General features: G+C 49.6%; 1 protein-coding gene across 1 annotated transcript; it reads right to left on the bottom strand.

Moving 5' to 3' along the window:
* HGD (homogentisate 1,2-dioxygenase) lies at positions 1–26,077 on the bottom strand. Its single transcript, XM_061454262.1, has 14 exons — positions 25,941–26,077; positions 19,879–19,950; positions 17,357–17,445; positions 15,499–15,604; positions 11,616–11,675; positions 10,681–10,772; positions 10,151–10,185; positions 8,876–8,955; positions 8,646–8,745; positions 6,044–6,168; positions 5,338–5,442; positions 4,051–4,177; positions 797–978; positions 1–309 (listed from the first exon to the last, which is right to left on the bottom strand). The coding sequence occupies exons 1-14, from the start codon at positions 25,953–25,955 to the stop codon at positions 178–180; spliced, it is 1,320 nt and encodes a 439-aa protein (XP_061310246.1). The 5' UTR covers positions 25,956–26,077; the 3' UTR covers positions 1–177.
* Positions 26,078–27,660: the final 1,583 nt, after the last annotated feature.

The raw sequence follows: 27,660 nt of genomic DNA, 5'->3' as shown, positions 1-27,660 counted from the left end.
TTAAGAATAATGGTGCATTTTTTATTGCATTTCCCAAGTTAAATAGGGATCATCATTTTCGTGGCTCAGTGGCTGCTGGAAATGCTATTCTGTGCTGGAGTCAACCGTGCCACCCCACGTAGGTATGCTGGATTTCCCTGCCTTCGCTCACTTACTGCAAGCAACAGGTACTTCTCTTTACTTGCGCTTAGAGTTAAAATGGCTTTTCAGAGCTTCCCAGCACTTGTAGTAGTTTTTATCTAGGCGTTTGGAGGTCTGGAGGCCCCATTTGGTGATGGCAAGGCTGAGGGATGATTCGAACATGAAGGCCTGTTGGGAAGAGGGAAGGCAGGTTAGGCCAAGGGAGCGGGAGTTTACATCCAGACAGGGTGGCTTTGCTCTACCACAAACAGCTTGATTCAGCCTGGGGAGAGAAAGCTGTTTGGAGCCGGCATTGCAATGCTGGTATTAAGCAGATCCCAGGAGTGACTTTGAAACTCCCTTCATGCCCAGGAAAGCCAGGTTGTTCCAAAAGCCCTAGTTCAAGGTCTGCTCATCATCATCATTAGGTTTTTAGGGGGTGGAGAAAGGAGGACAGTCAGGGGTTTCACTTCTTTGTCCATAGCCTAAGACAAAACTGAAGCAGCATGAGAAGTCCCAGCTTCCTGCTCAGGCAACAATGTACGTGGGCAGATGAGCAAAGCTGCTGCCATCCCATATCTCCAGGGCAGCTCCTGGGAGCAGAATGCTGCAGCAGTTTTGTCCAAGTACTTGCCATGCTGTACTCAAAATCTTACTAGCTCCACTGGCTCCTTACCATGGTCCCTTCTGCAACCCTCTCAGGCTCCAGCTTGGCTTTGCTCGCCTTCTCAAAACACTCAGCGTCCGGCCCGTGAGGAGTCATCATGCTGTGCAAGCTGGCCCCTCCAGGCTGGAAACCTTCCTCCTTTGCTTCATAGTGGCCTTTGATGAGCCCCATGAATTCACTCATGCAGTTCCCTGCAGGAGGCAGAGAGAAGAGGTTGCAACACATCACAGCTGGGCTATTAGCACTTCGAAACCCACAAGCTAAACTGGGCTGGGTGGAGTGGAGGTTCCTAAGCAGGGTACCGCATGAGAGGCCATCTGGGATCCTACAGGCAATGCTTGTAAAGCTGTACAGGTTTTACTCCACTTTTAATTATCTGGATTCAGAAATACAGCTGCCTGATGAAGGTTCCTTGATGGCACTCCTGTACTTTCCCTACCACCTCAAGCTATGTAAGTACTACACCTGCACATGGACTGCACAGTGTAACCTGGTATTTAGAGACTTGGATTAGATATCTTAAAGTACTGCAAACGAAGGTCTGTACAATCATCCCTGTGTTACAGGCACAAACTGCAGGGCCAACAGTCTGGCAAGAGAGCCTGGTCTGCTGTCCCAGGATATAAGCATGGAATCATTTTGTTTTATACCCTTTCACCCCCTCTAGTCCAGCCAGCCCCTTCAGTACCTTATGCTTTTGTTTTGTGTTACCTGTTTCTCAAGAGATACTGTATGACCAGAGACAAGGAGCCAAATGCTGTCCTTCCCTGAGGAAGAATAAGTAGACCCTCTGAAACCACTAACTTAGGTGACGATGGCTATATCAAGTAATTCAGTACTCACTGAGTTATGTTCCCTGCATGTGAAATACTGTAACAACTGCCATCCCAACTGCCTTTCACCTTTAGCAGACCTGATGTGACTAAACAATATGGCAACATTCTGCTTAGTGGTCAGTTTTTGCAAAACCAGGACATGCTTCTGTAGCTATGTTATCATCTATAGCCCTTTTTAACCACTAGTTTGCTTTGTAAGCACAATCCAGGTCTGAAATGTTTAACAACAAAACTAATTTAGCTCAAAGCAGAATTGGCCTGCATATGTATGCAAACATTCATTAATTTTCATCCCAAGTTGTCAGTGTCTCATTAAGACTGGCTTGTTACAAGCTTTTCATTAGTGCTTGGCATTCAGGCTGCCGTACAGGCCCCAAGACCTGAACTGCCAATGCTTCTGTGACAGGACTCATAACATCACTTAGAAAGCATGGGCAGGTGGGTAGGAAACAAGGCTGGGACTTCAGAGATGAGCTGAGTCCAGTTTCTTGTTCATTCCTGCATGACCCCCAACAACTTAGGTGTGCTCCATTCCCTATTGGTGAAATCACATTGTCTTCTACAAGCAGGATGTTGTGACATTAGAATCCCTTAGTGGCCATTAGATATTAAGTCCAGCCTTGAAAGAATTGCACAAGTACTCTCGCAGACACAGGTGCAACGTATGCCCACAGCATAAAAACTGCATCAAACATTTTTCAATGTGTGATCCTAGGACCCTAGGAGTACTTCACAGCTTCCAAGCAGGTAGAAAGGTGACCAAGAGAAGTCAGTATTTATGAGCTGCACCACCTTTGCACATGAAATTGTTGCAGTGTCTGGGGGGAATATTTTTGGCCCATCATTGCCATATTTATACTTGGGGCAAAGGTAATGCAAGACAGAAAATGAGCTGCTCTGTCTTGTTCTCCCTCTCTTAATGGTACAAGATTTTCATCACAGCACTAATTTTAGAGGGAACAAACATGTGCAGTGTCTTGATAATTGACTGTTGTCTGACTGTTGACTGTTGGCAGACTGATGGCTGCCTTACCCACTCAAGCTTTGCTGCTGCATGGCTGGGATAGAGTAGACAACCAACCTGCTCATCAGTAACTTAGTGCTCAAGCCTATGGTTGAGGTACTGTGGTCAAGTGAGCAGCTGCGGTAGCTTTCTGCATGGGTACTCTTAGATCACAACATGGAGAAGAGAATGAGAGTTAATTCATCTGTCTTTTACCAAAGACAAAGCAAGGCTGAACAACTTCATGGTTGTTATGGCTCACAGTGCATCCATGGAAGGTTAGCAAAGCTCTGTTGATAAGCAGCACCTTAATCCTGATTAACACGCAGCATGTCTCACCTCCGAGGGTCTAACAAAAGTGACTTGGCACTATCCCAGCATGTCAAGAGACATGTTTCCATGTCACACTCATTACTGCAAATGAAAGCAGAATGATGAGGCAGGACTTTGCCTGTGAGATTTACTCCGATGGCTGCACAGCTGCCTGCTATGCTTGCAAGTGACACTAATTCTGCCAGCCCTCAAGAGGCTTGGAAATATATCTAAGTAGCAGGAGAAGCTGGCTATTAAACTGTGCAGAAAGCCCCTCCGCACTTCAAAGTGACCATAGTATGACCTTGATAGCTTCTGAGATGGGGCAGACAGAAGGGATGCAGGATGGGTGAGCTTTCCCCCTCAGTCTCATAGAGCAGGGTGCCTCATCCCCACCCTGAAGGGCAGTCCTTTGTGTAGAACTGGATTTCTACTATCCATTCAATGCAACATGTGGCCATGCTCAGCCAAAATGGAACCAAAAACTGCCACCAAAAAGAAACAGCATTGGTGATGGCAACCAAATCCCCAAAACATCAACCATCTTTCTGCTTGAGAAGGAGCCCAGTTCCTGACCTCTGGCTTCTTAAATGCCAGAGGTACCTTTATAACTGTGCAGGTGGTGAAGAAGGGCTCAGGAAAGCCAGTTCACTCCTTCACTGTAATGATCTGACCTATATGTGGGCTTGGGCAGCTCTAAATCTCTCTGTGCTTCTCACCACTTGTGATAGCATATTCCCCTTTATCTCTGTACTCTAATGAGATTAAGTAATTCATGGCTGGATGACAGGACAGTTGCTGATGAATTTGTGTAATGCCAAGTTCAATACGCACCCAGTCTCCATGGGAGCCCCTTGAGTACACATGCATCTATCTATGCAGACACAACCAGTCTATCACCTCTGAGTTTTCCTGAGATGCTCTAAATAGGAACATCTTTGGGTTTGTTCATTTTTCAGGGAGGAGTGGCTGCCTCCTAGAAGCTGACTCTAATGGTGCCAAGGGCAACAAATCAGACTGCTTGTTCCCTACACATGCTCTCAAATCAGTGAAGGCTTGTTTCTGTCTCTGCAGTCCTGTAGTCAAGCACAACCAACAAAGAGCAGACGTACGGTGGTAGTAAGGCGGCCGGAAGGTGTTGTTAGCTACCCCCCATCGCGGGGGGAATATGACAAAGTCAGCGAGTGCCACTCCAAGACGGGTCGACTTGGCTGTCAGGACAGTGAAAATAGAAGGATCCTGAAAAAAGCAAGGCAAAAGGCATGAAACAGAGCAGGGCCCCCAGCTGTCTGCTCAGGTCATCCAGCCAATAGAGCCTGCCTGATACAGCTTCTCCCTTGCCTAAACACTTCTTGCAACCTACAGCTGGTGGTGTGGGTGAGATTTGTGATAGCACCCAGCATTTTGATCCCATTCTGAACATGGGGGATGGGACTGGATGGTTCTTCCTTTGAGCAGCTTTGGAGAGCCTTCCCCACCCTGGCCAAACACCCTTGGAGCCAGCGACACAGATGTAGGGGAGGGACAGCCCTGCAAGATGGGTACTGTAACTCCAGGAGCAGTCTTTAGTACTCCTCCTACCATGAAATTGCACCTCTTCCTTACTGTTTCCAGAGGACAGGAACATCCTACTGGAGACATTTAGCCACAAGCCCTGTTCATTTACAATCAAGGAGAAGAAATTTGATGAGAAATTGGGCCTTGCTTCAAAGGTTTCTGAAGTCTCTAGTCCAGTAAAGTGATGTTCTGGGCTTTGATCCCCAAACCATCCTTCTACTGCCAGGTTCTCCTGGAGTTTATACAATACTTTCCATTGGTTTTCTCACTAGAAGTGCTCCAGTCTCCTTGCACACCCACTTACAGAAGCAGTGCCAAGAGATGGCATCGCTGCAGGCACCTCTCCCACTGGGATGGTTTCCTTTTTAGAAGAGCTGCTCACATTAGTTTTGGCTTTAGTTATTTTCTGCAAGACCTAGAAATGGTTGCAGTGAAAGCTGCCAGCTCCTCCAATGAATTTCAGTGCTGGGCGCAGAGAAACCAGGGCAAGAAGTCTGTGCAATTGCCAGAAATAAATTAAGGCAAGAACATGAAGCAAAAGTCCTTTGGCTGATTGCACAGTGTGTGTTGGCTTCAGTATTCAGCCCTCCTCCTGGGCACAGGAATTCTACGCTAAGCTGCATAAAGCTGCTTCAGAAGCTGACCAACCTCCAGTTATGTCTTTGTACCACAAAGGAGGATGTCTTTCTCTGCAAGAGCTTGGTTTGGGCCCAGGGAAAGCAGTGGAAGAGATTTCCCTGGGTTTCTTAGAGCACTTTAACAGGCCCTTTGTGCTCAGGAGGGGTTTGCCTGGTATGGTATCCACAAAGCATCGCTTTGCCTTGCCCAGCTCCAGAACTTACCGCATGGTCAAAAGCAACAGAGTTAATGACCATGAATTTTTCCAGATGGTATTTGTATGGTGTGTAGTTCCCGTGCCAGGCTACAACATTGAAGGGAGAGAAATCCTACCAAAGCAAAAAGACAAAGGGTTACCATATACAGCCTTCCAACTTGCTGCACATACGCAGGGCACTGCTCTTTGCCTAATTAGTGCTGGGGAGATGTACACGATCAGTCTGGAGCATGAAGCCCTTTAGGGACAGCCCAGCACTGCAAGGATGTGGTTTTCCTTACAATTTCCACTTGGTGAACCTCAGCTCTCCTGCTGGGGCTTGCTCTCTAACGTCTTTTGAGTGCACAGGCAGTGCTTGAACAAGGCCAGCTGCAGCACTGGCTCTCTCGTAAGGAAATCCTGGCTTGTCAGAGCAGCCCCAGCTTCTCTCTCCTACCCTATCACTGTAAACAGTATGGAAAGAGTGAGGCAAAAACCATCACTGAGTCTTTGGGCAACCAAGTCTTCACAAGCACTTTTTTTTTCCAGACTGAGGCGCCTCAGCTGGGAAGATGTTTGTCCCAGCAAACCAAGGTCCATCAGGTGAAATCCTGCTCCACTTAACCTGGCAGGACCTCCTGAGACTACATGCAGGGTACCAAGCTGCATACCCCAGGCCACACACTGGCAGTCGCTGCACTTCAGCATTACCTGTTCCCCCGGCACATCCTCACCTGCTGGGCTGCAAACAGCTTGCCCTGGTACTTGCTGATCACCGTGTAGCCCCCTGGCACTTGGCGGTCCTCGTACCATGCGACGGGCACCAAGAAGTCACGCGGGTTGGCCAAGCCATTGGCTCCTGCAAAAGAGAGATACCAAAGCTCTTTGGGCAAACTGCTAGTAAAGTGAGAGGCTGGTGCAAGTCCCTGGTTTTGTGGGTGCCCTTCTGCATCATGAATGACCCTGCTGCTGCTTGGCCCACAAGGAAACCTGAAATAGTCATGTACTTCTTCTGCTCCGATAAGGATGTAACTGTAATACATCCCAGTATTTAAGTCCATGCTTCCCTTATGTGATGAAGACATTTGCCTTCTGAACAAGATTAGTATGTCATCTTCAATTAAAGGCATGTAACAACTAGGAGTTAAGCAAAAATTAAGCAATTCTTCCCTGTGAGAGTGCTGAGGAGCTAGCACAGGGTGCCCAGAGAAGCTGTGGCTGCCCCATCCCTGGCAGTGTTCAAGGCCAGGTTGGACACAGGGGCTTGGAGCAACCTGGTCTAATGGAAGGTGTCCCTGCCCATGGCAGGGGGAGTTGGAGCTGGATGAACTTTAAGGTCCTTTCCAACCCAAACCATTCTATGTTTCTGTTACAAAAAATGGAAGGTGAATTGCTCTCTGTTCCTGGACATCCTTCTGGTTGGACCTTTAGCCACGCAGAATTTATGTGTCATGTCATGAGGGGCAAATACACTTCCAAATGCTTGCAGAAAGGGTAATAATATAAGGGCTAGTGATATACCTACAGACTCTGGGCACACTGAGGGGTTGGTTAGTGTGAGGAGAGCGTTTTCAAAGTGCAAAGCACCATATGGGTGCTGAAGTGTTCTTCTTCACCTCATTAGTATTATTGTTACAAAGTGGTTTTGAATTTCTTGGATAAAAATGCAGACATTACTACTTGCTGCTAAGGTTTAACAGCCAGTGCTTTTCTCCAGCTGTCAGTTTCCAAGTGAAAAGTGAAGTTAGAATAAAGTAAGACTGAAATACAAAGGATCTTGGTCTCTGAGGGAAAGGTGGGTAGGTGGTGAGAAGAGAAGCTCTTATAATTACCACCTCCTGAAAAGGTTTACAGGCAAGTTCTATTCATTTTCTTTTCTCCAGAAAGTAAACTTTAGAATAGATTCCTGCCTTCTGAAAATCAAAAAAATACTAAAGCCCCAAATCCCCAAAGTCCAATAGTGTCTGGAAAACTAGCTAATGGGAAAGCTTGTTACAAACAGGCTGGGGCAGCGCTATCAATAATCAAGTGAAGCAGGCAGAGAGTGTAGGAAGTGGGTAAAGACAGGTAATCTTATCTAGCTGAAAGAAAAGCTGCTAAAAAATCATTGTAGGCTCCTTGTGGAAAGAGATGTGCCCAGCATGTCATACGGGAGAGATGGGAGAAATCCCAACAAACAGCTGCAAATCAGATCAGCTCCCCACTGCAAGAATGACCGGCTTCAGTTTCACTATGGCCATGAGATGTTTGCAAAGGCGCACTGAATGCAGATGGGCCATGCCAAGTTTGTTACTGACTGATAATACCTAGGTGGTTTACTTCAAGCATGGCCAGTCTTTTAGTTCTCACTGAGAACTGTAAAACAAGCCTAGTCTGCTGGGGAAAAGAAACAACCCAACCGAAAATGAAAACCAACCAATCCCAAAACACTGCTCTGAAAGTGGAGAACTATTGGTACCCGTTTTGTATTTTACCTCTTACAAGGGGAGTTTCACTTCCCTTCCCTGAGATAATTGATAAGGAAAGTAAATAAGCTGAGCTGAGCAGCTCCAGAAATCACAGCAGGGATGGTGGGGCTTCGATGCCAAGCACCCTCGTGGTATCTTCACTGCAGCAAGAGGCTGTGCCTCTGCGATATGGGACATTGCACAGAGCAGGAGGCAGCTGGCACAGAGGAGCTGTGATTTATGAGAGCTAGACCTGTGCTCAGTGAACACAGATCTGCCCCTGGCAGCACAACATGGAGATGTGAACGTGTTGCTGATCCAAGTGCTGTGCAGTTCATGTTATTGATTTCTAGTTCTCCAAGGGGAACAGCTTCTGACACTAACGTGCTCTAGGCTCTTGAGCTCAAAGGTGCCTCCATTAACAGGGATGGGGGAAAAAAAACCCATGTGATTACATCTAAAACTGGGCTTTAAGAATATCTGTTGCCTTTGAAATCTGTCTTTCCTTTTACCAAGTAAATTCTTTGCTATCACCCCAGTTTATGCCACATCTACAAGTGAGAGGCATCAGTGATGATGGCCTTTGAGTTTCTTTTGGTAGGAACAGGTTCAGAGCTAGCAGATGGGGACTTGCAGACTAGAAGGGAAGAGAGAAAGTGGAAAAAGGGGTGGGAGAGAAGCGTTCCCTTCAGTGACAGGGGAATCTTGAGACAACTGGGCTGTCACATTTTTTGGAAGGGGATGCTTGCTCTGATGGGTGGAAAGCATCTTTGTGAAGGAGCATGTGCATGGGAGGATGCATTTCATAGGATATAAAAGGGCAGATTTGGGCCTGCAGTTCATGTCTGTCCCTATGAAATCCACTGCAGCTGTGACTGGAGATTGTTACCAATGGGTCCCAGGTCAGGCAGCTCAAAGTGTGCTCCATACACCTCCAGGATGTAGCCTCTGGTCTCTCCAAAAACCTCCACACTGAAACGCATTCCTTGCTGGAAAATAAAGGAAGATAACTAGGATCCTCCCAGGACTTTGCTGACAAACCATGAATGGCTGAATGCAGGAGCTGGCTTGCTCCAGCATCGGGCTCTGAGCTATAGACAGGGTGCAGTCAGCCCTTACCTGGATAACACAGATTTCATTGGGCTCCACTAGCATCTTCCCAAACTCGGTTGTGATGAGCAGTTTCCCTTGCTGGGGCACTGTGGAAACAAAATGCAGGCAGAAGAGCTAAAGCAACATGGTGATTGCCATCTTCTCTGCTCCTCCAGAGCACCTAGGCTGAACAGAAGAGCAATGGGCTCTTTCTGGCCCTGCTTCACAGCAGGACTGGGCTCCCTCTCCCTTGCAGAGCCTTGCAACAGAGGTGACCACACTGGAGGGAGAGCTTTGAAACCAGCCCCATGGTCCCTAAGTAACAGCATACTTGTGTGAGGTTGGACCATCCATTACTTCGTGGTCACTTGATGTAGTGTTTGTGCCACAGTCCAAATAAATGGTATTTGATGCATTTGGGGCCATACCTGTCTGTCTCATGATCCTTATTCAAAACGGTGCATGTACCCATCCTTGTCATGACTGTAGCAGTGTGAGATGCTTGGGAATAACTAATTCTCCCTGCTTCCTAAGGGTAGAAGCAATGCTTCTCTAATATCTGCATTCTTTTCTGTGACTTGTCTGGTGTAGGAGAGCTCACATTTTGAGCTGGAAAACTAGCAGATTTACAAAACCTGCCCTGGCACCTTTACTTCACGGTAGTGAGGGAGGTGAGTGAGAACAATTTAATAGCTATTTGATGGGAGAAATGTTTCTGTTGGTGACCTGAAGGCATTTCTGTCCCTTGGTCAAGAAAGATACAAGCAAATATCAGACTTCTGTGATACTGCTCAGAATGTTTTTCAGCAGGTACACACCTCATGTGCCAACCTCAGCACTCACTGTGGCAGTCTGGTTGCCTGAGGCTAGCAGAGCATGGGAGCTAAGCTGCCGTGCCAGATACTGTTGGACTGAAGCAATGAAGGCATCTAGCTATCAGCTGTTCAGAAATCCTGAGGTCGATGTTTTCCAGAAAGCCTCCACCTGTGGTGTGCCTCATACCAGCCTGGGAAGCACTGGGAAATGACCCCTGAGCACCATACCAATGAAGCTGGGTCACTGCTCAGAGCCAAAGTTGCGGTCTGGCATAGAGATGTGCTCTGTGAGCTGAGCAGGAGTAGTGCAACCTCCCCAGCAGCCCAGCTAGTGCCAGACCACCCAATGTGGATGGCATGAGGGTAAAGCCAACCCTCTCCTCCAAACATCGGCTGTAGGGCCCAGGGCTCTGGAAGAACAAAATGCCAGGCAAGTGGCAACCCAGGTAAACCCTTGTGGGGGGAAAGGAAAAGCCAAAGTAGTTACCAATCAGGAAGTCACCATCCGAATTATAAAGGCACCTAAAAAGGAAGAACAGGAAGGTCAAGGTGACGTAAGCCCCAGGCACTTGCTCACACCATGACCACAGCTGGAATATTGACATGGCAGAGGTCTCCCTTTGGCACCAGGAATGCTATCTGCAAGTCAGTGAATGCAATATACTGGCCAGTGCAGAGGAGGGACGTTTAATGTGCCTGGCTGACTTCCTGCAGGAGCCACTGCAGGGGTAGCAATGCCCACTAGAGGCCTCTGAGTCATGTTGACCTCTGAGGAGCAGCTCTGGGATGAAAGCACCTGGATGCAACACATCCCCCCTCGCTGCATTCCCATGCCCATCTCCCTCCTTCTCTTGGTGGCTCCTCACCCACTCCCCCAGTGCTTGGCCATGGAGCAGAACCTGCTGTGGCTACCATGAGCACCTTCCCTGTGCACACAGGAGCACAGGGACATAGAGACAGTGATGCCGGGAGCAGCTGGACTCCAGCACAGCACCCTCCAGCATAGCAGGCACTGACCTGTTGAGCATAGACGTGTTGCAGACGAAGATATGGATGGAGATGCCATTGCGTCCTCTGGGCTCACCGGCACCACACAGGGTGTGCAGTCCCTACGGGCAAACCCAACCATCAGGAGTGAGCACAGGCAGCAGGGCAGGGGCAGCCCCCTTTCCTCCCCTCATCCCCTGCTGTGACTCTCCCCCTCTCCCTGCTTCCCGTACCACTACCAGCCTTTCCTTGTATGGCCTCTGCCAAACATGTTGGTTTTGCACCTCACATACAGAGACAAACTGGGGCTGTTCAGCCTGGAGAAGAGAAGCTGAATGGAGACCTCAGAGCAGCTTCCAGTGTCTGAAGGGGGCTACAAGGATGATGGAGAGGGACTCATCATCAGGGACTGTAGTGATAGGACAAGGGATGATTGGTTCAAACGGAAACAGGGGAAGTTCAGGTTATATATAGGGAGTAAGTTCTTTACTGTGAGGGTGGTGAAGTGCTGGCAGAGGGTGCCCAGAGAAGCTGTGCAGTGGTCAAGGCAAGGCTGCATGGGGCTTGAAGCAACCTGGTCTAATGGAAGGTGTCCCTGCCCATGGGAGGGGGTAGGAACTGGGTGATCTTAAGGTCCTTTCCAACCCAAATCATTCATGATTCTGTGATTCTATATTAAATGTTTCTTAAAAATCCATGGAGGCTGGTGTGTCCCAGTTCACAGACTAGGAGAGCTGAGGCTGGGGCTTTTTTAATTGAGAGTTCCTGGAAAGGCAATGAAGAAAATCAAGTCCATTGCCAGCTGGTTGGAATCTGGGATCCTCTCCCCTGCCATGGATGCTCTGCAAGCCCAGTGGTATCAAAACCAGTGCTGTTAGCCCAGTGCTGAGCATCCCACGTGCCCCACAGCCCCACCGAAGGAGCAGGGCTGGAGGATCCCCCATGCCCTATCCCCCTGAACTTACGTTCACAAAGTCCAGCTTATTCTGAAGGGCTTTTGGGATCTCGAAGGGTTTCCATCGGACCTAGATGGAAGCAAACAAAAAGCAAGAAAGAGATGCCAGTGGTTATAATGCAAATGGTGGCAATTTACAAGGAAGCAGAACCTCATCCTCCCCCTGCTTCCCTGCCCTCTGTGAGCTGAGGTAGCTTTGTCTTTCCTCTTTGCCTTGCTTCATTTGGTTCACAGGTTTCTTTTGGCTTATGAAGTTTTTCTTCCTTTTTAATCATAATCTTGTAAAATAATTGGCAGGCGTGTGTAGTGCCAAGGTTAAAAAGAAAACCCTATTTTAAACCTGTCTCTTCCTCTATTACCAACAACACCACTGAGAGCAAAGAAATTCAGATGAGCCAGCTTTCCACAGCCAAATTGTTACGGTCCTGTGCTCCACTCTGTGCTGAGTGATTCACTCCCTCCATGACCCGAGCGGAACATTCCTGTTTGCTCCACCTCATTTTCCCCACATCTGAAGCAGAAATATCTCTACCTGCTGAGTGGGAGCTGTGAGCAGCACCAATTATTTCTTGCAAAGCCTGTCAAGATCCTCAGGCAGAAGGTGCCGGAGGAGTCAAAAGAATTTATCATGTTAAGCTCAGGATCATATTAAGGGTCTTTGCAACTCTTGGGAACAAGATGCTGCAGCCTAAAGACCCTCTCTGGGGGTGTGAGTTCAATGCACACCAACCCAAACACCCCAAATTAGAAGGATGTTGATGTGGCCAGTTCCAGATATACCCCTGAATCAAGATTCTTGATCCCAGATGGAAGTACCTGTGACTCTGGGCATCAAGAACATTTTCGTGCTTTAATTTACCCGACCTAATGGTTCTTAGCATGTTTTTGGGCTGTTGCCGTGAGAAAACCAAGCTCGGGCAACCCTGTGTCTGTGCCTGCTGTTCCCAAAACATGTGAACTATGTGAAGTCTGAGCTAAATTTGAAAGGGATTCTAAAGATACTGAATTTCCCCAAGCATCATGAGGGTTTCCAAACCCAAATCAAAATCCAGACTCTCCTGAAGGGCCAGCCTCAAGAGGAAGCAGGGAACTGCGTCCAGTGAATGCATCTGCCAGCAAAGCTGAGCGAAGCAGGGGCTCATCTCTAATGCATCAGCTGCACCACAGGCCTGGCCCTACTACTTGTCCCTTTCCGCTCTGCTTTCCAAAGCCATCTGCTTCCCAAGGGCATCCCGCCACCACAGCCTTGGGTCATCTGGGTTGGATCCATCCCCTGTCTCTTCCTCCCCTCATCCCATTTACTGCCAGGCATGGCAAGTTTTCCTCCCTGGGAGACCTGGGTAGCTCCATGATGGGTCCTGCTCAGGGTCACACTGCTGGGTGCTGAGCAGAGGGAGAGAGGCAACTGGAGAAGCTGCATATTCTGGATGGAGACACCAAACGCTCCCAGAGGAGTCAGTGAGATAGTGCTGAACATGGGCTTTGCTTTTGGACTTCTTTAAAGCATGTTTCTCCTTGGTTTCCACAGCAATCTTCCAGACATGAACCTGAGCCAATGCAAAGCATGGCCAGAAGGTGCTCTAGAGCTTGCTCCATTCGCAGCAGTGGAACCTTCCCCAGCTCCCATTCACTTTGTGGCAGCTCTGAAGGGCAGCGGTGGTATCTTGATGTGAACTGTTCCTCTAAAGAGTGTTTGGAGAAGCCTTCAGGGTTGGGAATTGGGACCCAGTTGACAGAAACCATTGAGAAATACTGACAGAAAGGATGTGGAGGGACAAAGAGAGAAGACCCTGAAGGCTGAGGGGGGAGAGAAAGGAAGGGAGAATGGGCAAAAGAAGGGAAATAGGTGTCAGGTATAAAGATTATCCAAAGAGAAGAAACTTTTCTCACTGACGAATACGGAAGATGTCAGTAAGCCTACAGATAAAGTTATAAGTATATGCGGCTCCTGCATTACAGTTTCATTTTCACTTTGGTCCCTGTGGACACCTCCACAGTTGTCATTCCTGTGGGATAAGGAATGCAGGAAATCTGTCATCCAGCCCATTGGTTGCAACTGAAAATGGTGTCTGGCCCCTATCCTTCAAAATGCTTGTAAACTGCATAGCCACTACCTGGCCCTGCATGCCCATCATCCTGCATGTTTCTGCCGCATTTGGGTTTCACCAGTGCAAGAAGAGAAGAACAAGTGCCCTGAGCCAGAAGTCTGAGAAAGGCAGCCCCAGCCAGTGCCAGGTGCTTAAAATGGGGAAGCTCTTGGTGTTCTTTCCCCGCTGTGTGATGCAAGAGACTGGTGAGAGCACCTGTTACATGACAGGCTCCTTGTGTCCCTGAGGTTTGTCCAATCACTGCATCCTCTGACAAGAACAGCCACAGCTGATGCATTTGGTTTTTTAAACTTGGCGTTTGGTATGGCTATTCATGTCCTCCCTGCCTCTCAATCACAGCTTCCCTCGGTCACCTCTGTTCCAGTCAGGAGAGCTTGCGTCTCTTCCACCATTTCTTGCACGGTTGCCAACCTCTATTTTTTCAGCACCTTCACCCCCTTTCCTCTTTTGTCCCCTGTGCCTTTCATAACTCTGCTATTGTCTTCAGGCAGCGTTAGAGGATATTTTTTTCCCATTGACTTCAATGGGCTTTGCATAAGGTACCTCCATATGGCCATCCTTTTAGATGGATGACGATCGGGAAAGCTCCTCAACTGAGCTGGGTGAAACACAAAGCACCACAGGAAAGAGTCCATCTTGTCCGACAGACTGAACCCAGTCTCTGGCTCTGCTTCAGAGAGGATGAGAAGGAAAGCAGGAAGTTGACTCCCACTTACTGCTAGGAAATAACCCCTCTGAGTCTGATGATTGCCATTGAAAGCAGTGAGAGAGGGGGCAGAAGCTTTGTTGCTGTTCCCCTAGGTAAAAGATGTACTAAATGTAAGTGGTTTGAGCTTACAAGAGAGCTAGGTATCTTGGAGTTACTGTAATCATACATAACTGTAATTGTAGATGAGGGCTGTGAAAGATGAGGGCATCAGGGATGGACGAAGTGGTAACAGAAATCATTGGCGCCTCATATGGGATGGAGCACCACCAAAGGCACGTAAATACGAGCCTGTCTCCCCTCCTCGGTTAATGGCTGGAAAACGTATTCCAGCAGAGCTGGGAAAGTAGACAAATGGCAAAGCTGCTGGGAGGCTGGAAAATAGCTAATGATTATGTATCAAAGGGCAAAACTGAGAGGGATAAAAACCAGTGACCACGAGAGGAGGCTCAGAGATGTTGAGAGAGCGGCAGGAGGAGAGTCAGATCAGCAAAGCCGAACGTTCTGGGGCTGGCAGGGAAGAAATCATGATTAAAGATGATGGCAAGGCTGTAACAGAGGAAGACAAATGCCATGTCTCTGTGAGACTCTCCAGAATGAATCCTGATTTCCCATGAGGGCTGCAGAGAGAAATGGGCTGGCAGCCAGCAGCCCCTCCAAAAGAGCAGGGAAGGAGGAGATGGATGGCAAAGACATGCTGCTGCTCTGCCTGCCGGGCTGAAGCACCATCAGCCTCTGATGGGGGACACTGAAAAGGAAAGAGCAGCCTGAGAGGCAGCCAACAGGAGCCCCCAGGGGAGATGCTAGGTAGCGCAGGTCAAACCTTGTGACACTGCTGGGGGGCAGCACAACCATCCATCAGGCTGGGAAGCAACAAGCATCGCATTGAGGACTGTTCTTCCTTGCATGACCCATAGGTGAGGGGCAGGTGGCATTTGGGACCCAGGTCCTGTGTTGGCTGGACCTCCAGCTCTCTACATTTCTCCTTAGACCTCTTGCAGCCCAGTGCCTTTGTACCCCTCGTTAGCTTAATATTTGACTGTCCCTGGCAGGACCAGGGGTCTTTTCAGCACTGTTACCTGGTTGGGGTCAGGCTCAACTTCATCCCAGTTGTGTGTCAAGTGTCCCTCCTCGAGAGGCTCGAAGGGTTTGTGGCAGACTGAAGGCAGGATCCGATACAGCCAGCTACAAAGAAGGAAAAGATCTGGATTATCCTGAGGAAGAGGTTAGACCCTGTGGGTGGCTGCTGGCTGATTGAGCTCCTAAAGGCATGGATAACATTTACATTGGTAGCAACTGAACCAAAAGGTGTATTAAATATCAAATACCAGCTCACAGCCAGAGACTTCCAGAGGGATGGCTTTTTATTATAGGCTCTAAATACAAGTATATGCTGTTATATGTACGTAAATGACTATATGTGTGTTTACATATAATTACATATGTTTACATTCAGAAACACATACATATGTGTGTATATATATATAAAAGATACAGCTTTATCTGTGGCTGAAATGCAGCAATCTCTGAGGTGTAATAAAAGCCTATTTAAACACAGCTACAAAGCAGTTCAGGCAAGACAGGGATGAGCATACTGTCTAACTGGAAGTGCAGAGGAGCTTTCAGGAGACAGAAGTTCACAGCCAGTGTTTGAATTTGGATGAGTTACTGAAATTAGCATCCTATGCCTGGCTGGCCATGCCCTTAGGACCACCAGCAAGCCCATGCAGTGAAGATCAGTGGGGATCTGATGTGGGCTTTATGTGGGATGATGCTTCCTACTGCTGTAGGAGGTCCCCCATGCCTCCAGCACCACCTGGACCATCACTCTCCTCCCTTGCTGCCTCCTGTATCCATGGCTGCAGCCCCTGCATACCATGCACAGGTGCAGCCAAGCCTGAAGCTGAGCTTTTAGTTAGGCAGGACAGCAGAGGTAAGGTAATCAGGCAGACCTGAGCTAGGCAGGGCTGCCAGTGCCTTTGATGTGTTACCAGAGGTGGCTGCAGTTTGGGTAGGTGGGAGAAGGGAGGAGGGAGCTCTCCCTTGAGAGCTGGAAAATTTCCATCAAGGACATCTTCGTGCAGCAAACAATGATTCATCCCTTTCCCACACACACCACAAGCTGGCACCAGCCTGGAGAGCAGAGCTCTGCTGGCAGCTCAGATGATGCATTTGCCTTTCATTCGAACCAACAACGGATGAGAGGGAAAAGCTGCTGCAGGAGAAGCAAAATGAGAAACCCCTCCTCTGCAATCTGGTCATGGCCAGAGCATGATGACCAGGATACAGAACGTGATGATCAGGACACAGAGCATGATGACCAGAATAGAGTTCTGGGACATTTGCTGCCAGCTGGAACAAGCTGGCCCTAGAATCGCTGGGAGCATGGGGTGGTAAGCAGTATGCTGGGTGCCTGGCACTGGCCTGAGGCCCTGGTCAGACCCAAAACAAGGTACAGTCTGAGCTAGCGCCTCATCAGCCCTAGTGCATAGGAGCATCCTTTAGGAGGAGGAACAAGTCCTGCTCAAAGGCTTGGTTTTGATACTCTCCATTAGGTGTGTACCAGTGCCAGCCACAGAGGTGATATATTCCCAGCAGCAGCAGGGCTGAGACCCTGAGGTTTTTTGCACAGCACTCACACCCCGCTCAGGACCATCTGGTCCCTGTGAGCATCCCTTCCCCTTCTTCACCTCGCTCATAAAACCAGTTTCTTTCCCATCCCGATCCCCCCTTGCTCAGCACTGTCGTAACCCATTACCCTCCCATAGCTGCTCCTCTCCCTCCCCAGTGGGTTTCTGCCCTTGCCTCTCTCCTCATGCACAGAGGAGGCTCTTCACCCGCCTGGCTCGCTGGTGGCAGTGCTGCAGCCACCCCATGGCTCCCCGACTCTCACCCCAGCACCCCATGTCACCCACCCACAGCCAGGGGTCACGGTACCTTCTCTTGTTGGTGGGCCGGGGGCAGGTGAAGGCAGAGCCTGAGAGCTGCTCCGCGTACAGGCCATACGGGCAGACTTGCGGGTTATTCTGAATGGAAGCAGAAGGGAAAACAAGAAGTGAGAAGGAGCAGCAAGTGATTTAGTTCTGGAACCCCTGGAAGAGCACCCTGGCAGGCGCCCAGCACCCTGATCCCATGGGATGAGCCGTGCTGAATCTATGCATCGGCCCTGGTAGTTGTGTCTTCCTGCTCCTATGAGGCTGGGTGCCCCAAGGGTGCCAGACAGACCCCACATCCAATTCCCACAAGCAAGAGGACACACAGGTGCCCTAAGGAGTTGGCACAGGCGTTGAGGCAACACACCTGCTGCTGGAGCAAGCTGCAAGGGGTGGTGCTCAGTAGGGCTGGCAATCAAAACACCAGGGAAAAGGGGATTATTCCCAACACTTACAGACTGCAAAGCAGACTGTTGTTATGCACAAATGTTTTTGAGACCCAAGTGTGCAGAGGGATTGACCCACAGCATCAATGTCTGGCTGGCTTTCCAAAGGGCTGATAAAGACATACAGCAGCTGCACCTTTGTTTCTCCTCTCCTGTGCACTAAACACCTCCGTCTCCTCCTTCCCTCTTCCCAGAGAAATGGGTGCTCACAGAAGGCATTTCGGAGGTGTGCTGCTTCCTCCGCGCAGTGTCATTTGTTGCCCAAGAGCAGGAGTGACCTTCCTGGGAGCCTTTGCTTTGCCACAGGCCTTCTGCACTGGAGTACAAAGTGGGCACTTTCCCCTTTGCAGAGCCGTGGGTACGACCAGCACAAGTTTAGCAGCCCTTGTGTGTTTGTAACTGAAGGGCAGATTCCTCCTTTACAGAGAACAGAAACCAAGTATTTTGATCTAAGTAGGCCAGCATCTATTTGTTTGAGATCAGCAAGAAGCAAAGGCATCCAAGAACTGCAGGAAGTACCCTGGTGGGACAGTCATACACCATTTGCTATTCCGAGTACCCCCTTGCAAGGTCTAGTTTAGCATCCTGTCATCCTGCTGCGGCTGTGGGGATCAGCTGTCCTTAGGGAATGCCAGCCATCCACACTGCCCAGACCGGTGGGCAGAAGGAACAGGTAAGGCTCTCATAACCCATGTAGCTTGCAGCCCTCAAAGTCCATCTCTCTGGCATGGGTATACAGTGAAGCAGGGGGATCAATAGCCCTTGTTTATTTGATCTTAGGCAGCCGTACTGCAGATGCCAGTCTTACAAACACTGCAGAGGAGAAAGGATCCACCCCTAGGACTGGAGATGCTTTTTGTTGTAACTCCTTTTCAGGTTGTTCTGTTCACTCTTCTGGCACAGAGGCTAGAGCACCTCCTCCTGCTGCTCTGGGCCATCGCATCCAACACAGCCCACGGCCTGTTCCGAGCAGCAGCCACTGCTATTGATCTCCCACATTTGAGGTGCTTCTTTCTCACTTTTTTCTCCCCCCATCTGCTACAGCCAGTCTCAGAATCAAGCCACTGCACTGCTGAGCCATCCGTCTGATCTGGCACAGTGGTTCGCCTTTCTTGTGGGCACGCTGCAGGCTGCAATGCAGGCCTAGAGGACATACATACATATTTAATGTGTCCTTGTGTTGTGTGCCACTACCCCCACTGGCGCACAGCGTGTAAAACATCAGAACTGGAGGGATCCTGAAAATTCATGAAGGGTGCAGCTCCCTGTTTGACCTTAATTCCACTGGTCTCTCTGCACAGAGGGTAAAGAGAGAATCAAGGGATGTCACTGACTGAGCATAAAATGCTGCCATTCAAGTCCAGGGGACTGCAGGAGATCCAAGGGAGGGCGCAGTCAGCCTCACAACGTGTGCTGGTGTAAAGGAGACCAGCACAAAGGAGACAGATGGGAGAGCTTTCACTCTTCAGGGTTTCATTCTTGCCTCTGCAGATTGGGTGGCATCACAGTGATTGTGATTCCTCTCTTTAAAACAGAACAACCCCATGTAAGTTATTTTCACCATGTTCAGAAGTTTCTTTTAAGAATGAATGTTTACTGCTATAGGCATTGATGTCCTCTCCCTACAAAGAAGCTGCTCTCCTGCCAAAGGCTCATAAGCCAGTTCCATTGAACCCAGTTCCTACAGCTGCCTCTCCTGCAGGAGCATGTCTTTCTGCCAGCCTTCAACCTTTTGCTCTGGTCTGTTCCAGAGCCAATGGCTTCCTTCTTGGTGTGGCCAAGCCACTTGTGTTGCAGGCTCCTTTTGGAAAGAAACCTGCTGTTGAGGCAATTGAGGCAAGTCTTAACCCCCAAGGTTGAGACTTGGAAGCTCATGAGGAACTTAGAAATAGAACAGATGAACGGGAATCTTTAATTCTGATCTTTGCCATCATCTTATTATTCAATAATGAAGAAGATTCCTGGAGACTTCGGGGTAGCAGAGAGAAAGGAAACATGTTAAGATGCAAAGATGCCCAGGGAACAGATTTTCACTCAGTTCCATGTCATTCCCATAAAGCACTTTAAAACCCCTCAGTACCTGTCCCTCCGGTAGGGCTCCTGGACAGCGTGGATCCTCAGAAACATGCTCATTTCCAAATCCTGACATGTACTGTAAAATAAAGCACACAGCCCATCAGCACTTTGAGAACACGAGCGACCCCTCTCCAAACAACCATCCATTGCCTCCCCAGGCATTTCCCAGGCTCTTTGTGTGCATTAAGGCTTTCTCAAGTGATCTACTTGTGTACTGCTCCAGACCGATTTCATAGCTCTTGGGTTTGCTTCATGAGCTTACCACGTGGTGGAGTGAGAAGCACAGTCAGGATTTGATCTCCTGCTAAATCTGCATGTCTATTTTGACCACACTCTGCGGCATGAAGGCACTTGAGAAATAAGCCAAATATCACATTACAGTGAGACTCAAGAACAACAGGGTGAGGTATAGGAAGAACTGCAACACCAAAACCAACACTATGGAGGCGTGCTAGCAGCATGCAAGCTAAATCTGACTTTGCTTGAATCATGGATGTTCCCAAATCTGCAGACTGACTTGCAAATTCATGCACTGAGTCCTCAGATGCTCAGGGATTGAAACTGGGACCTGTTTGGTTATTGGGTTTTTGCAGTACATCCCCATGACCATTAATAGAGAAGTCAGGACACAGTTGGGATGAGGAAGGAAGGGAAACTCAGCTGAGACTTGAACTGTGTCACTGATTTGCCCTAAACAAGTATTGCCCAGTTGGGTATGAACTGTTCACCATGGTACTAAGCAAGAATTAATCTATTACCAGGTGCTAATCTGGTTTTCTAGGTGATGTATTCTGAGAGACCCATGGATGGAACAGACCTGCATGCCCTCCCATGCCTGCCCTGCTACAGCTGCCAGGGTCTGAGCGTGGCTAAAAGTCACAGGACCCTGGAGGATGCAGCTCCCAGCTCTGCAGCACTGAGAAAAGCCCCATAATACACCTGAGATACACAGGGAAGCAGATACAGCAGAGACCTTAGCTTTGCCCTGACAGAAATGTAAACACAGTCCCCTCAGACACTATAGAAAGGCATGAAGCAACTCTGTTGAACTGTGTGTGCATGCAGAGACGTTTTGGCAGCAATCAGTAGTTCAGCTCCATGTAAATAACTGCTCCTCACTATCAGCTGCAAGAGCAGCCGGGTTGTGGGTCTGCCTTCACACAGCACCACTGGGATAGCAGAGCCCTGGCATCCCAGCCCTCGCTGACACACACGCTCTGTGTGATGGAGTGGCTGCGGCACTGCGATGCTGCTGCACCTCAGCAGCTCCAGCACTGAGAAACCCTGAATCAGCTGCAGATGCAGAGTGACAGCCCGGGAGGGGAGATGGGGTGACAAAGCCCCTATACTGGGTTCATTACATTATGATCGCGCCTGGATTACTTCCTCCAGGGTCTCTCAGCCTCGTGCAATTTGCAGCCCCCCTAGAAACCACCCTGTGCAGAGCAAACCTGAAACCTCCTGAGAAACCCCTGTGCTTTCCTCAGGCATTTCCAGCCCATTCCCAGGGGCAGGTGGGCTGGCTGGAAGCCCTGCTCAGCCTGGACCTAAAAACATCTCCGTTTCCATTGGTTCAGGGAGCATATTTCTCTCCTTCTTACAAACAACTGTACATTGGCAGGACTCTGCTCTCCAGTGGGCTCTGCAACAAGCATATTGATATGCAAAGCAGCAGGTCACCTAAGCAGCCTTGGCAAATGTATTGTACCGGAGCATTTCTTTAGCTTTTTTTTTTCCCTCCCCTCTTTTAAACGGAAATGCAGCAATATCTGATGGGACTGCAGCAGTTCCAGGATTAACTGAGACCTCCGCACTGCATCCAACAAAGTAAAGGTGGTGGGAGCATTTGCCTTGCTGAAAAGAGGAAAGAGGAGGAGGAGGAAGGGGGGCATGGTGATTTTATTGAGGGACAGCCAGCAAGGCCCTGCAGGCTCTGCCATTAGAGCAGCAAGGAGAGGGTTAATGCAACACACAGGCTCCTTTGCTGAGCATCACCTGGAAAATGCTGGACTTAAAGCTGGTGGAGAGCTGGGAGGGGAGGGTGTGTGGTTCTTCAGTGGGTTGTGTACCCAGTAACCAGTGTGCAGCCTCTAGCACAGGGATTTTGCTGTGAGAAATCCATCCTCAGGCTCGAGAGTGGGTGCCCTGCAGAGCTGACCTCCCTATCCACATTCCCCAGTCCCCTTCACTCCTGCTCCTGGGCCTGGGAAGGATGGAAAACCAACTCGGCAGCAAGCGTCTGTGCCAGGAGATGCTCTCTGCCCACGCTGGTGTTGCACAGCACCTCACCCAACCCCGCATGGGCTGGCTGGCTCCAAGTGCAGGGATGCAGGCAGCTTCCCACTGGGCTGGATGGAGAGATGCTGCCTTCCCTGGCTGTGCACCCCTGTGGGCTGCAGAGCCACTGGTCACGGCCCAGGGACGCAGGAGGCTGGGGCAGGGGGAAGACACAGTGTTTGGGAGAAGGTGGCATCACCCCTGCCCTGAGAGCAGGAGCAGAAGCAGCTGCATTATTGCTGGGTCACATCAAATCTTCCTTGCCAAGAAAAGAATAATCCTCAAGTAACTGCAAGGAGGGCTGGAATATGGTATTGGCAGGAATGCAGCTGCAGGGGGCAGACACTGTCCTGACAGTGGTGGATATCACCCCGAGTGTGGCTCCAAGACTTTGCCTGCATCTTCCGTGTAGCTTTTCTCATTCACTCGTTTTCTTCTGCCGTTGCCTGTGGCAGACCTCAGAGAGGTTCGTCTCCTTTCCATGCCTTTAGGGGTCAGTGTCAAACAGTACTTTGGGCTGCCAAAAATAGCTGCGCCACACCAGCCCAGAGTGCATCGGAGGTGTACGTGCTGCAGGGCTCTAGAACACCACGGAGGTGCCGTGCTGGTGCAGGTCGGTCGGGAGCAGCAAAGGGCCAGGAGCACCACAGCCCATCTCCCGGCTGACTCTCTAACCTCTCCCACCTCTCAGTTTGCATTGCACAGGGTTACCCAAGCCAGGGGAACTGACCCCTCTCTGGTCGCTCAGCATCCACACCAGAGCATCCTTCCCGGGCTAAACAAATCTGGAAGGATGGAAAGAAACCCTTCTCTGTGAAACAGCACTGTGTTTTTCATAGAATCACAGAATGGTTTGGGGTAAAAGGGACCTCAAAGCTCCTCCAGTTCCAACCCCTGCCACGGGCAGGGACACCTTCCACTAGACCAGGTTGCTCCAAGCCCTGTCCACCCTGGCCTTGAACACTGCCAGGGATTGGGCACCCACAGCTTCTATGGGCACCCTGTGTTAACACCTCAGCACTCTCACAGGAAAGAGCTTCTGCCTAAGAGCTCATCTCAATCTCCCCTCTGGCAGGTTAAAGCCATTCTCCCTTGACCTGTCCCTTCAGGCCCTTGTCCAAAGCCCCTCTCCATGTTTCCTGCAGCCTCTTTAGTAACTGGAGGTGACTGAGTCACTAAGGTCTCCCCTTAAGAAGCCTTCCCTTCTCCAGGCTGAACAAACCCAGCTCTCTCAGCCTGGCTCCAGAGCAGAGCTGCTCCAGCCCTTGAAGCATCTCTGTGGCCTCCTTTGGACTTGCTCCAACAGCTCTACATCACTCTTTTTAGTCCAAAGTCACCCCCCTCTAGGAGTCTGCTGGGTCTCCGTAATTCCTAGGCATGTTCTAAGTATCTAGACGGACTGTAGTGATAGGACAAGGGGTGATGGGCTCAAACCAAAACAAGGGAAGTTCAGGTTAGATACAAGGAGGAAGTCTATTACTGTGAAGGCAGTGAAGCCCTGGCACAGGTTGCGCAAAAAAGTGGTAAATGCTCCATCCCTGGCCAGGTTGGACAGAGCCTTGGATGATGTGGTCTAGTGGAAGGTGTCCCTGCCCATGGCAGGGGGTTGGAACTGGATAGTCTTAAGGTCCTTTCCAACCCAAACCCAAACCATTCTATGGTTCTATGATCATCAGATTGAGTAGGTTTGGGGCACTAATCTGATAGCTGGGCAGGTGGCTTCTCTGTAAAACTCAAAGTTCTCTCTGATCTTTCATTTTCAGTTCTGCTGTCAATTACTGTTGTTATTTTGTTGGAGATCCTGTAGCTTTTTATGCAAAGAGGATGTTAGGAATTCATCTGCCTCCACTTTGTTTCTTGTTTTGTAGTTTTCCAATAAAATGGGAGAGATAAAAGCCCAGCACAGCGTAAAAAATTCAGCAAAGCTCATTGATTGGAATAACCACGACTCAAAGCAATGGGTGTCACGCTCTGACCTATAAACCATAACCTTTTGTTTACAGGATTAGACAGCAGGTATGGGGAAAACACATTTGAAGTCTGAGCACACAAACTGCAAAATAATTAAGGCCCTTCTTCAAACACTGCATAATACATTTCTCTATCAGCTCCTGCTACAGAACACAGGAAAACAGCATTCATCTCTAGACAAAACACATGGCACCTTGTATCAGCTCAGTCCAGTCAACACCGAAGCATCTAACACTAACCCATAGAAATAGGGCCATGAGCATGTGGGCAATGAGCACAGCAGGTCCTTCACCCTCTGTGCAGAGCTCCACAGCCTCCTTGTCAGGTAAAATCAAAGCACCCAAAACAGAGCTCTGCACTGGTGCTGCCCCAGTGCCACAGGACCAGTATCCCCTGCAGGAGATGCCATCCCTCCACCATCACACCAACCCTCTGCTTCAAATGTGCTGGGTATAGTCCAGAGGCAGATCCTTCCTGAAAGGACCTGCCCAGCTCCAGGGTGAGTCAGCACATACAGTGGAGGAGGCACGAGAGGGACAGAAGCCAGGAGGAGGAGAGAAGAAGGGTGAAACAATGGCTTTGAAGAAAAGATGCCAAGAGAAGATGGGGTGGGGAGAGGTGGTGACAGGGTACAGATGTATGTAATGGAGAGGAGAGGAGGTGCTGGCAGAGCAACCTGTTCCCACGGCTAGCTCTGGGAAGAAGACTCACACTCAACCTGAGCCACAGTCACATCAGCCAGCAAGGCGGTAGGGCCTGCTAGGAGTGAGTTGAAGATGGATAGGAAAGATGCTGTCACGGCCATGACAGAAACCAGTTGGCCACTCATCTGGAGTGGTACAGAAGCAAGGATGCTCCAGTGCTGAAAGGGTGGTGAGAGCTGGAGGGTGTCAGGGACAGACAAGAAAGAAACATGGCAAAATTTTACTGTATGAGGAGACAGGATTCTTCAGAGATGAGTAAGACCTGCAGGAGCACTGTAAAATAACAACCATCAGAGAAGGTGGTGAAGGAGCACACACAGATATACCCATCTCAGGCATATCCAGAGCTAGAAAGAGGATTAGTAACAACAACAACCCCAAAGCCTGGGTAGAAACACGATGGCCCTGCACAAGCTGCTGAGAACTACCGTGAGCCCTTGCCACCCCTGCCTGCTGCAACATTACCCATGTACCCCGACAGCCCCAAAACAACTGCGAGGTGCTGATGAGGCTTGGGAATGTGGGTCTCATGTTCCTTCACACAAGCCATAAACCTACCACATCCTGGCCTTTTCCCTAAACTCCCCCATGCTCTGCCAAAGGACAGCAAGGAAAGCTCCCATCAGCTTCTGTGCTGGGACTCAGAGCAGAGGGCACGGCCGGAGCCCCGCTATGCCAGTGTGCCCTGTGATGGAGCTGCCCTGGAATGGAACTGCTCCTGCCCTGGCTGCCAGGAAGAGGGGTCAGGGTTGCAACACCTGGGTAGATGCTGCCAGCCACATTTCATAGGCTGATGGGGGAAACACCTCCTGGCAGCCGAGGGGGGGAGAAGGGGTGTGTGCAGAGGGTGTGTGCAGGACAAACCCCACAACAAAGAGGTCCTGTGCCTGTACAGCCTAACCAAGGATGATTTCCAAAGAAAAGGAAAAGCAAGCCTGTTGGTAGACAAAATGCAGCAAAATCCTTTATCCCAAGTGAACTTTAAAAACATACACTCTGAAACACAGACGAGGGGCACGTTAAAATGACACAGACACCAAAGCACCGGTGTCAGCAGAGAAGGAAGGGGTGTTCACAGCCAGCACCAGTGGGCTGTGCGTGCCTGACCCCTTACCTGCAAGCCTGTCATCCTTCTCCTGGTCCTCCTCTTCTTGGAGCAGACACAAACCCAAGCAGCTATCTGGTCAAGTTGGCTGCCAAACAAAGCTTCCAGCTGGTGAAGTGAGACGGGCCAGTGGCAGGCTGACAGTGCTGGAAGTGAAAGTCCAAGGGAGTTTTTAAGCTGTTTGCTCAGCCCAGTCTGTGTTTAACCAAACGCCAGCCCTACTCCACAGAAACAACCCCAGGGTCGATTTGAAGATAATAAACAGGGGGAGAGGGGTACAGGGCTCCCTCACAGCTCCTTTTCCTCTTCAGATGCGGTTGTAGTTCTCACACATGGCAGGGGGGGGAGGGAATAACAAGCTGTTTAAGAACAAAGAAAATCCATTTTTTGCAACTGTTTTATAAGCTTCCTTCATAAATTATACCTCTCTCCCTGTTTATGATAACCTCCTTAAAGGGTTCTCATACACAGCCCTCTGAAGGTGTAACAAATGGGGGTTTTCATTATGCTTCTGTGCCATGTTACATTGGGGAATAGAAAGGATCCCAGTCCCATCCTGGTGGAGGTAGTGATATTTGTGAGCTACTGTGGCAATATTAAACAGCATTTTGAAGCCCAAAGTAGGGGAAGATTTTGCATTCCTGTGATTGGAGGTAGCGAAGGGGGGACTTTATAGATGCTGAAATACTCATATTTTTCCAGGAAGCTGTTGCTGAGGAAGGAGCAGCAGCATTTACCCATGGAATACAAATGAAAGTAGCTCTGCCTTTCCAGAAGGCGCAGGGGAAAAGATCAATTGATTTGATGTTTTCACTTTGAATTCTCATCTCTCCCCCCCCCCCCCAAAAAAGAAAAAGCAGCAGTATTTTTCCCTGTTTCTGTAACCTGCTCTACTGTAAGCCCTGCTCTAGGAGGCACACAGAGGAGATTCCAACATAACCCTGGAGTTAATGCCTCCTGCTCTCCTAGAGCATCCCGGAAGCCTTCCCTCCCCACAGCAGTTACCAGCTTGTGTGGCCCAGCAGAGCCAGCGAGAGCTTGGGCTGTGAGAGGGACAGGTCTTAATGGTTTTGTCTTCTCTAAAAGCTGGCACCTCCCCACATCACCCTGAGCAATGTGATAGAGCCACCAAGAGCTGCCACCTTTTAAGGTTTGGCAAAATAGGTTGGCTGCTGCAAGGGAGGAGATGGGGTGTATGGAGAGACATTGGTTATGGAGACGAGGAGGGAGAGCTAGCTTTCCTTGCATGTCCCCTCTGGTCTTAGGATCACAGGGTCAAAAGATAATTCACATCAGAAAGTACTTCAGAAGGGCACTAGCCCAACTTTCAGCTTAAAGCAGGGTCAGCTCCGAGGTCAGACCAGGCTGCTCAGAATTGTATCTAACCTGTTCTTACAAACTTCCAAGGATGGAGACAGAATGGCCTTGCTGGACAGCTTGATCCACTGCTTGATTGCCCTCACGGTTGAAAAGCTTTTCCTTACATAGAGCTTGAGCTTCCCTAGTTTCAGCTGATGGCAGTTGTCTCTCATCCTCCTACCAAGCACTGCTCTGAAGAGCCACGCTTCATCTACTTGGCAACCTCTCCAGAGTTATTGGAAGGTGCTGCCTGGTTCCCCCAGAGCCGTCTCTTCCCAGGCTGAATCAAGCCCCGTCCCTCACAGAACTGTGGACTCCAGCCCCAGGCCAGCATGGTGGGCCACTGCTGCAGTTGATCCTGTTGGATCAG

The sequence above is a fragment of the Pezoporus flaviventris genome, unplaced genomic scaffold (assembly GCF_033815535.1).
Source record: "Pezoporus flaviventris isolate CSIRO_AGI_PZ_B2104156 unplaced genomic scaffold, CSIRO_AGI_Pfla_v1 ptg000015l, whole genome shotgun sequence".
Lineage (NCBI taxonomy): Eukaryota > Metazoa > Chordata > Aves > Psittaciformes > Psittacidae > Pezoporus > Pezoporus flaviventris.
The sequence above is the reverse complement of the archived record's forward strand: the minus strand, read 5'-3'. Positions and strand labels throughout refer to the sequence as shown.

What these genes read in the sequence shown, in the direction of transcription:
- HGD (XM_061454262.1), bottom strand. An exon ending in ATAAGCTGGACTTTGTGAAC is followed by an intron (nt 10,773 to 11,615) that starts GTAAGTTCAGGG and finishes GTTTGCCCGTAG; the next exon opens with GGACTGCACACCCTGTGTGG. An exon ending in CCGGCCGCCTTACTACCACC is followed by an intron (nt 979 to 4,050) that starts GTACGTCTGCTC and finishes TGCCTCCTGCAG; the next exon opens with GGAACTGCATGAGTGAATTC.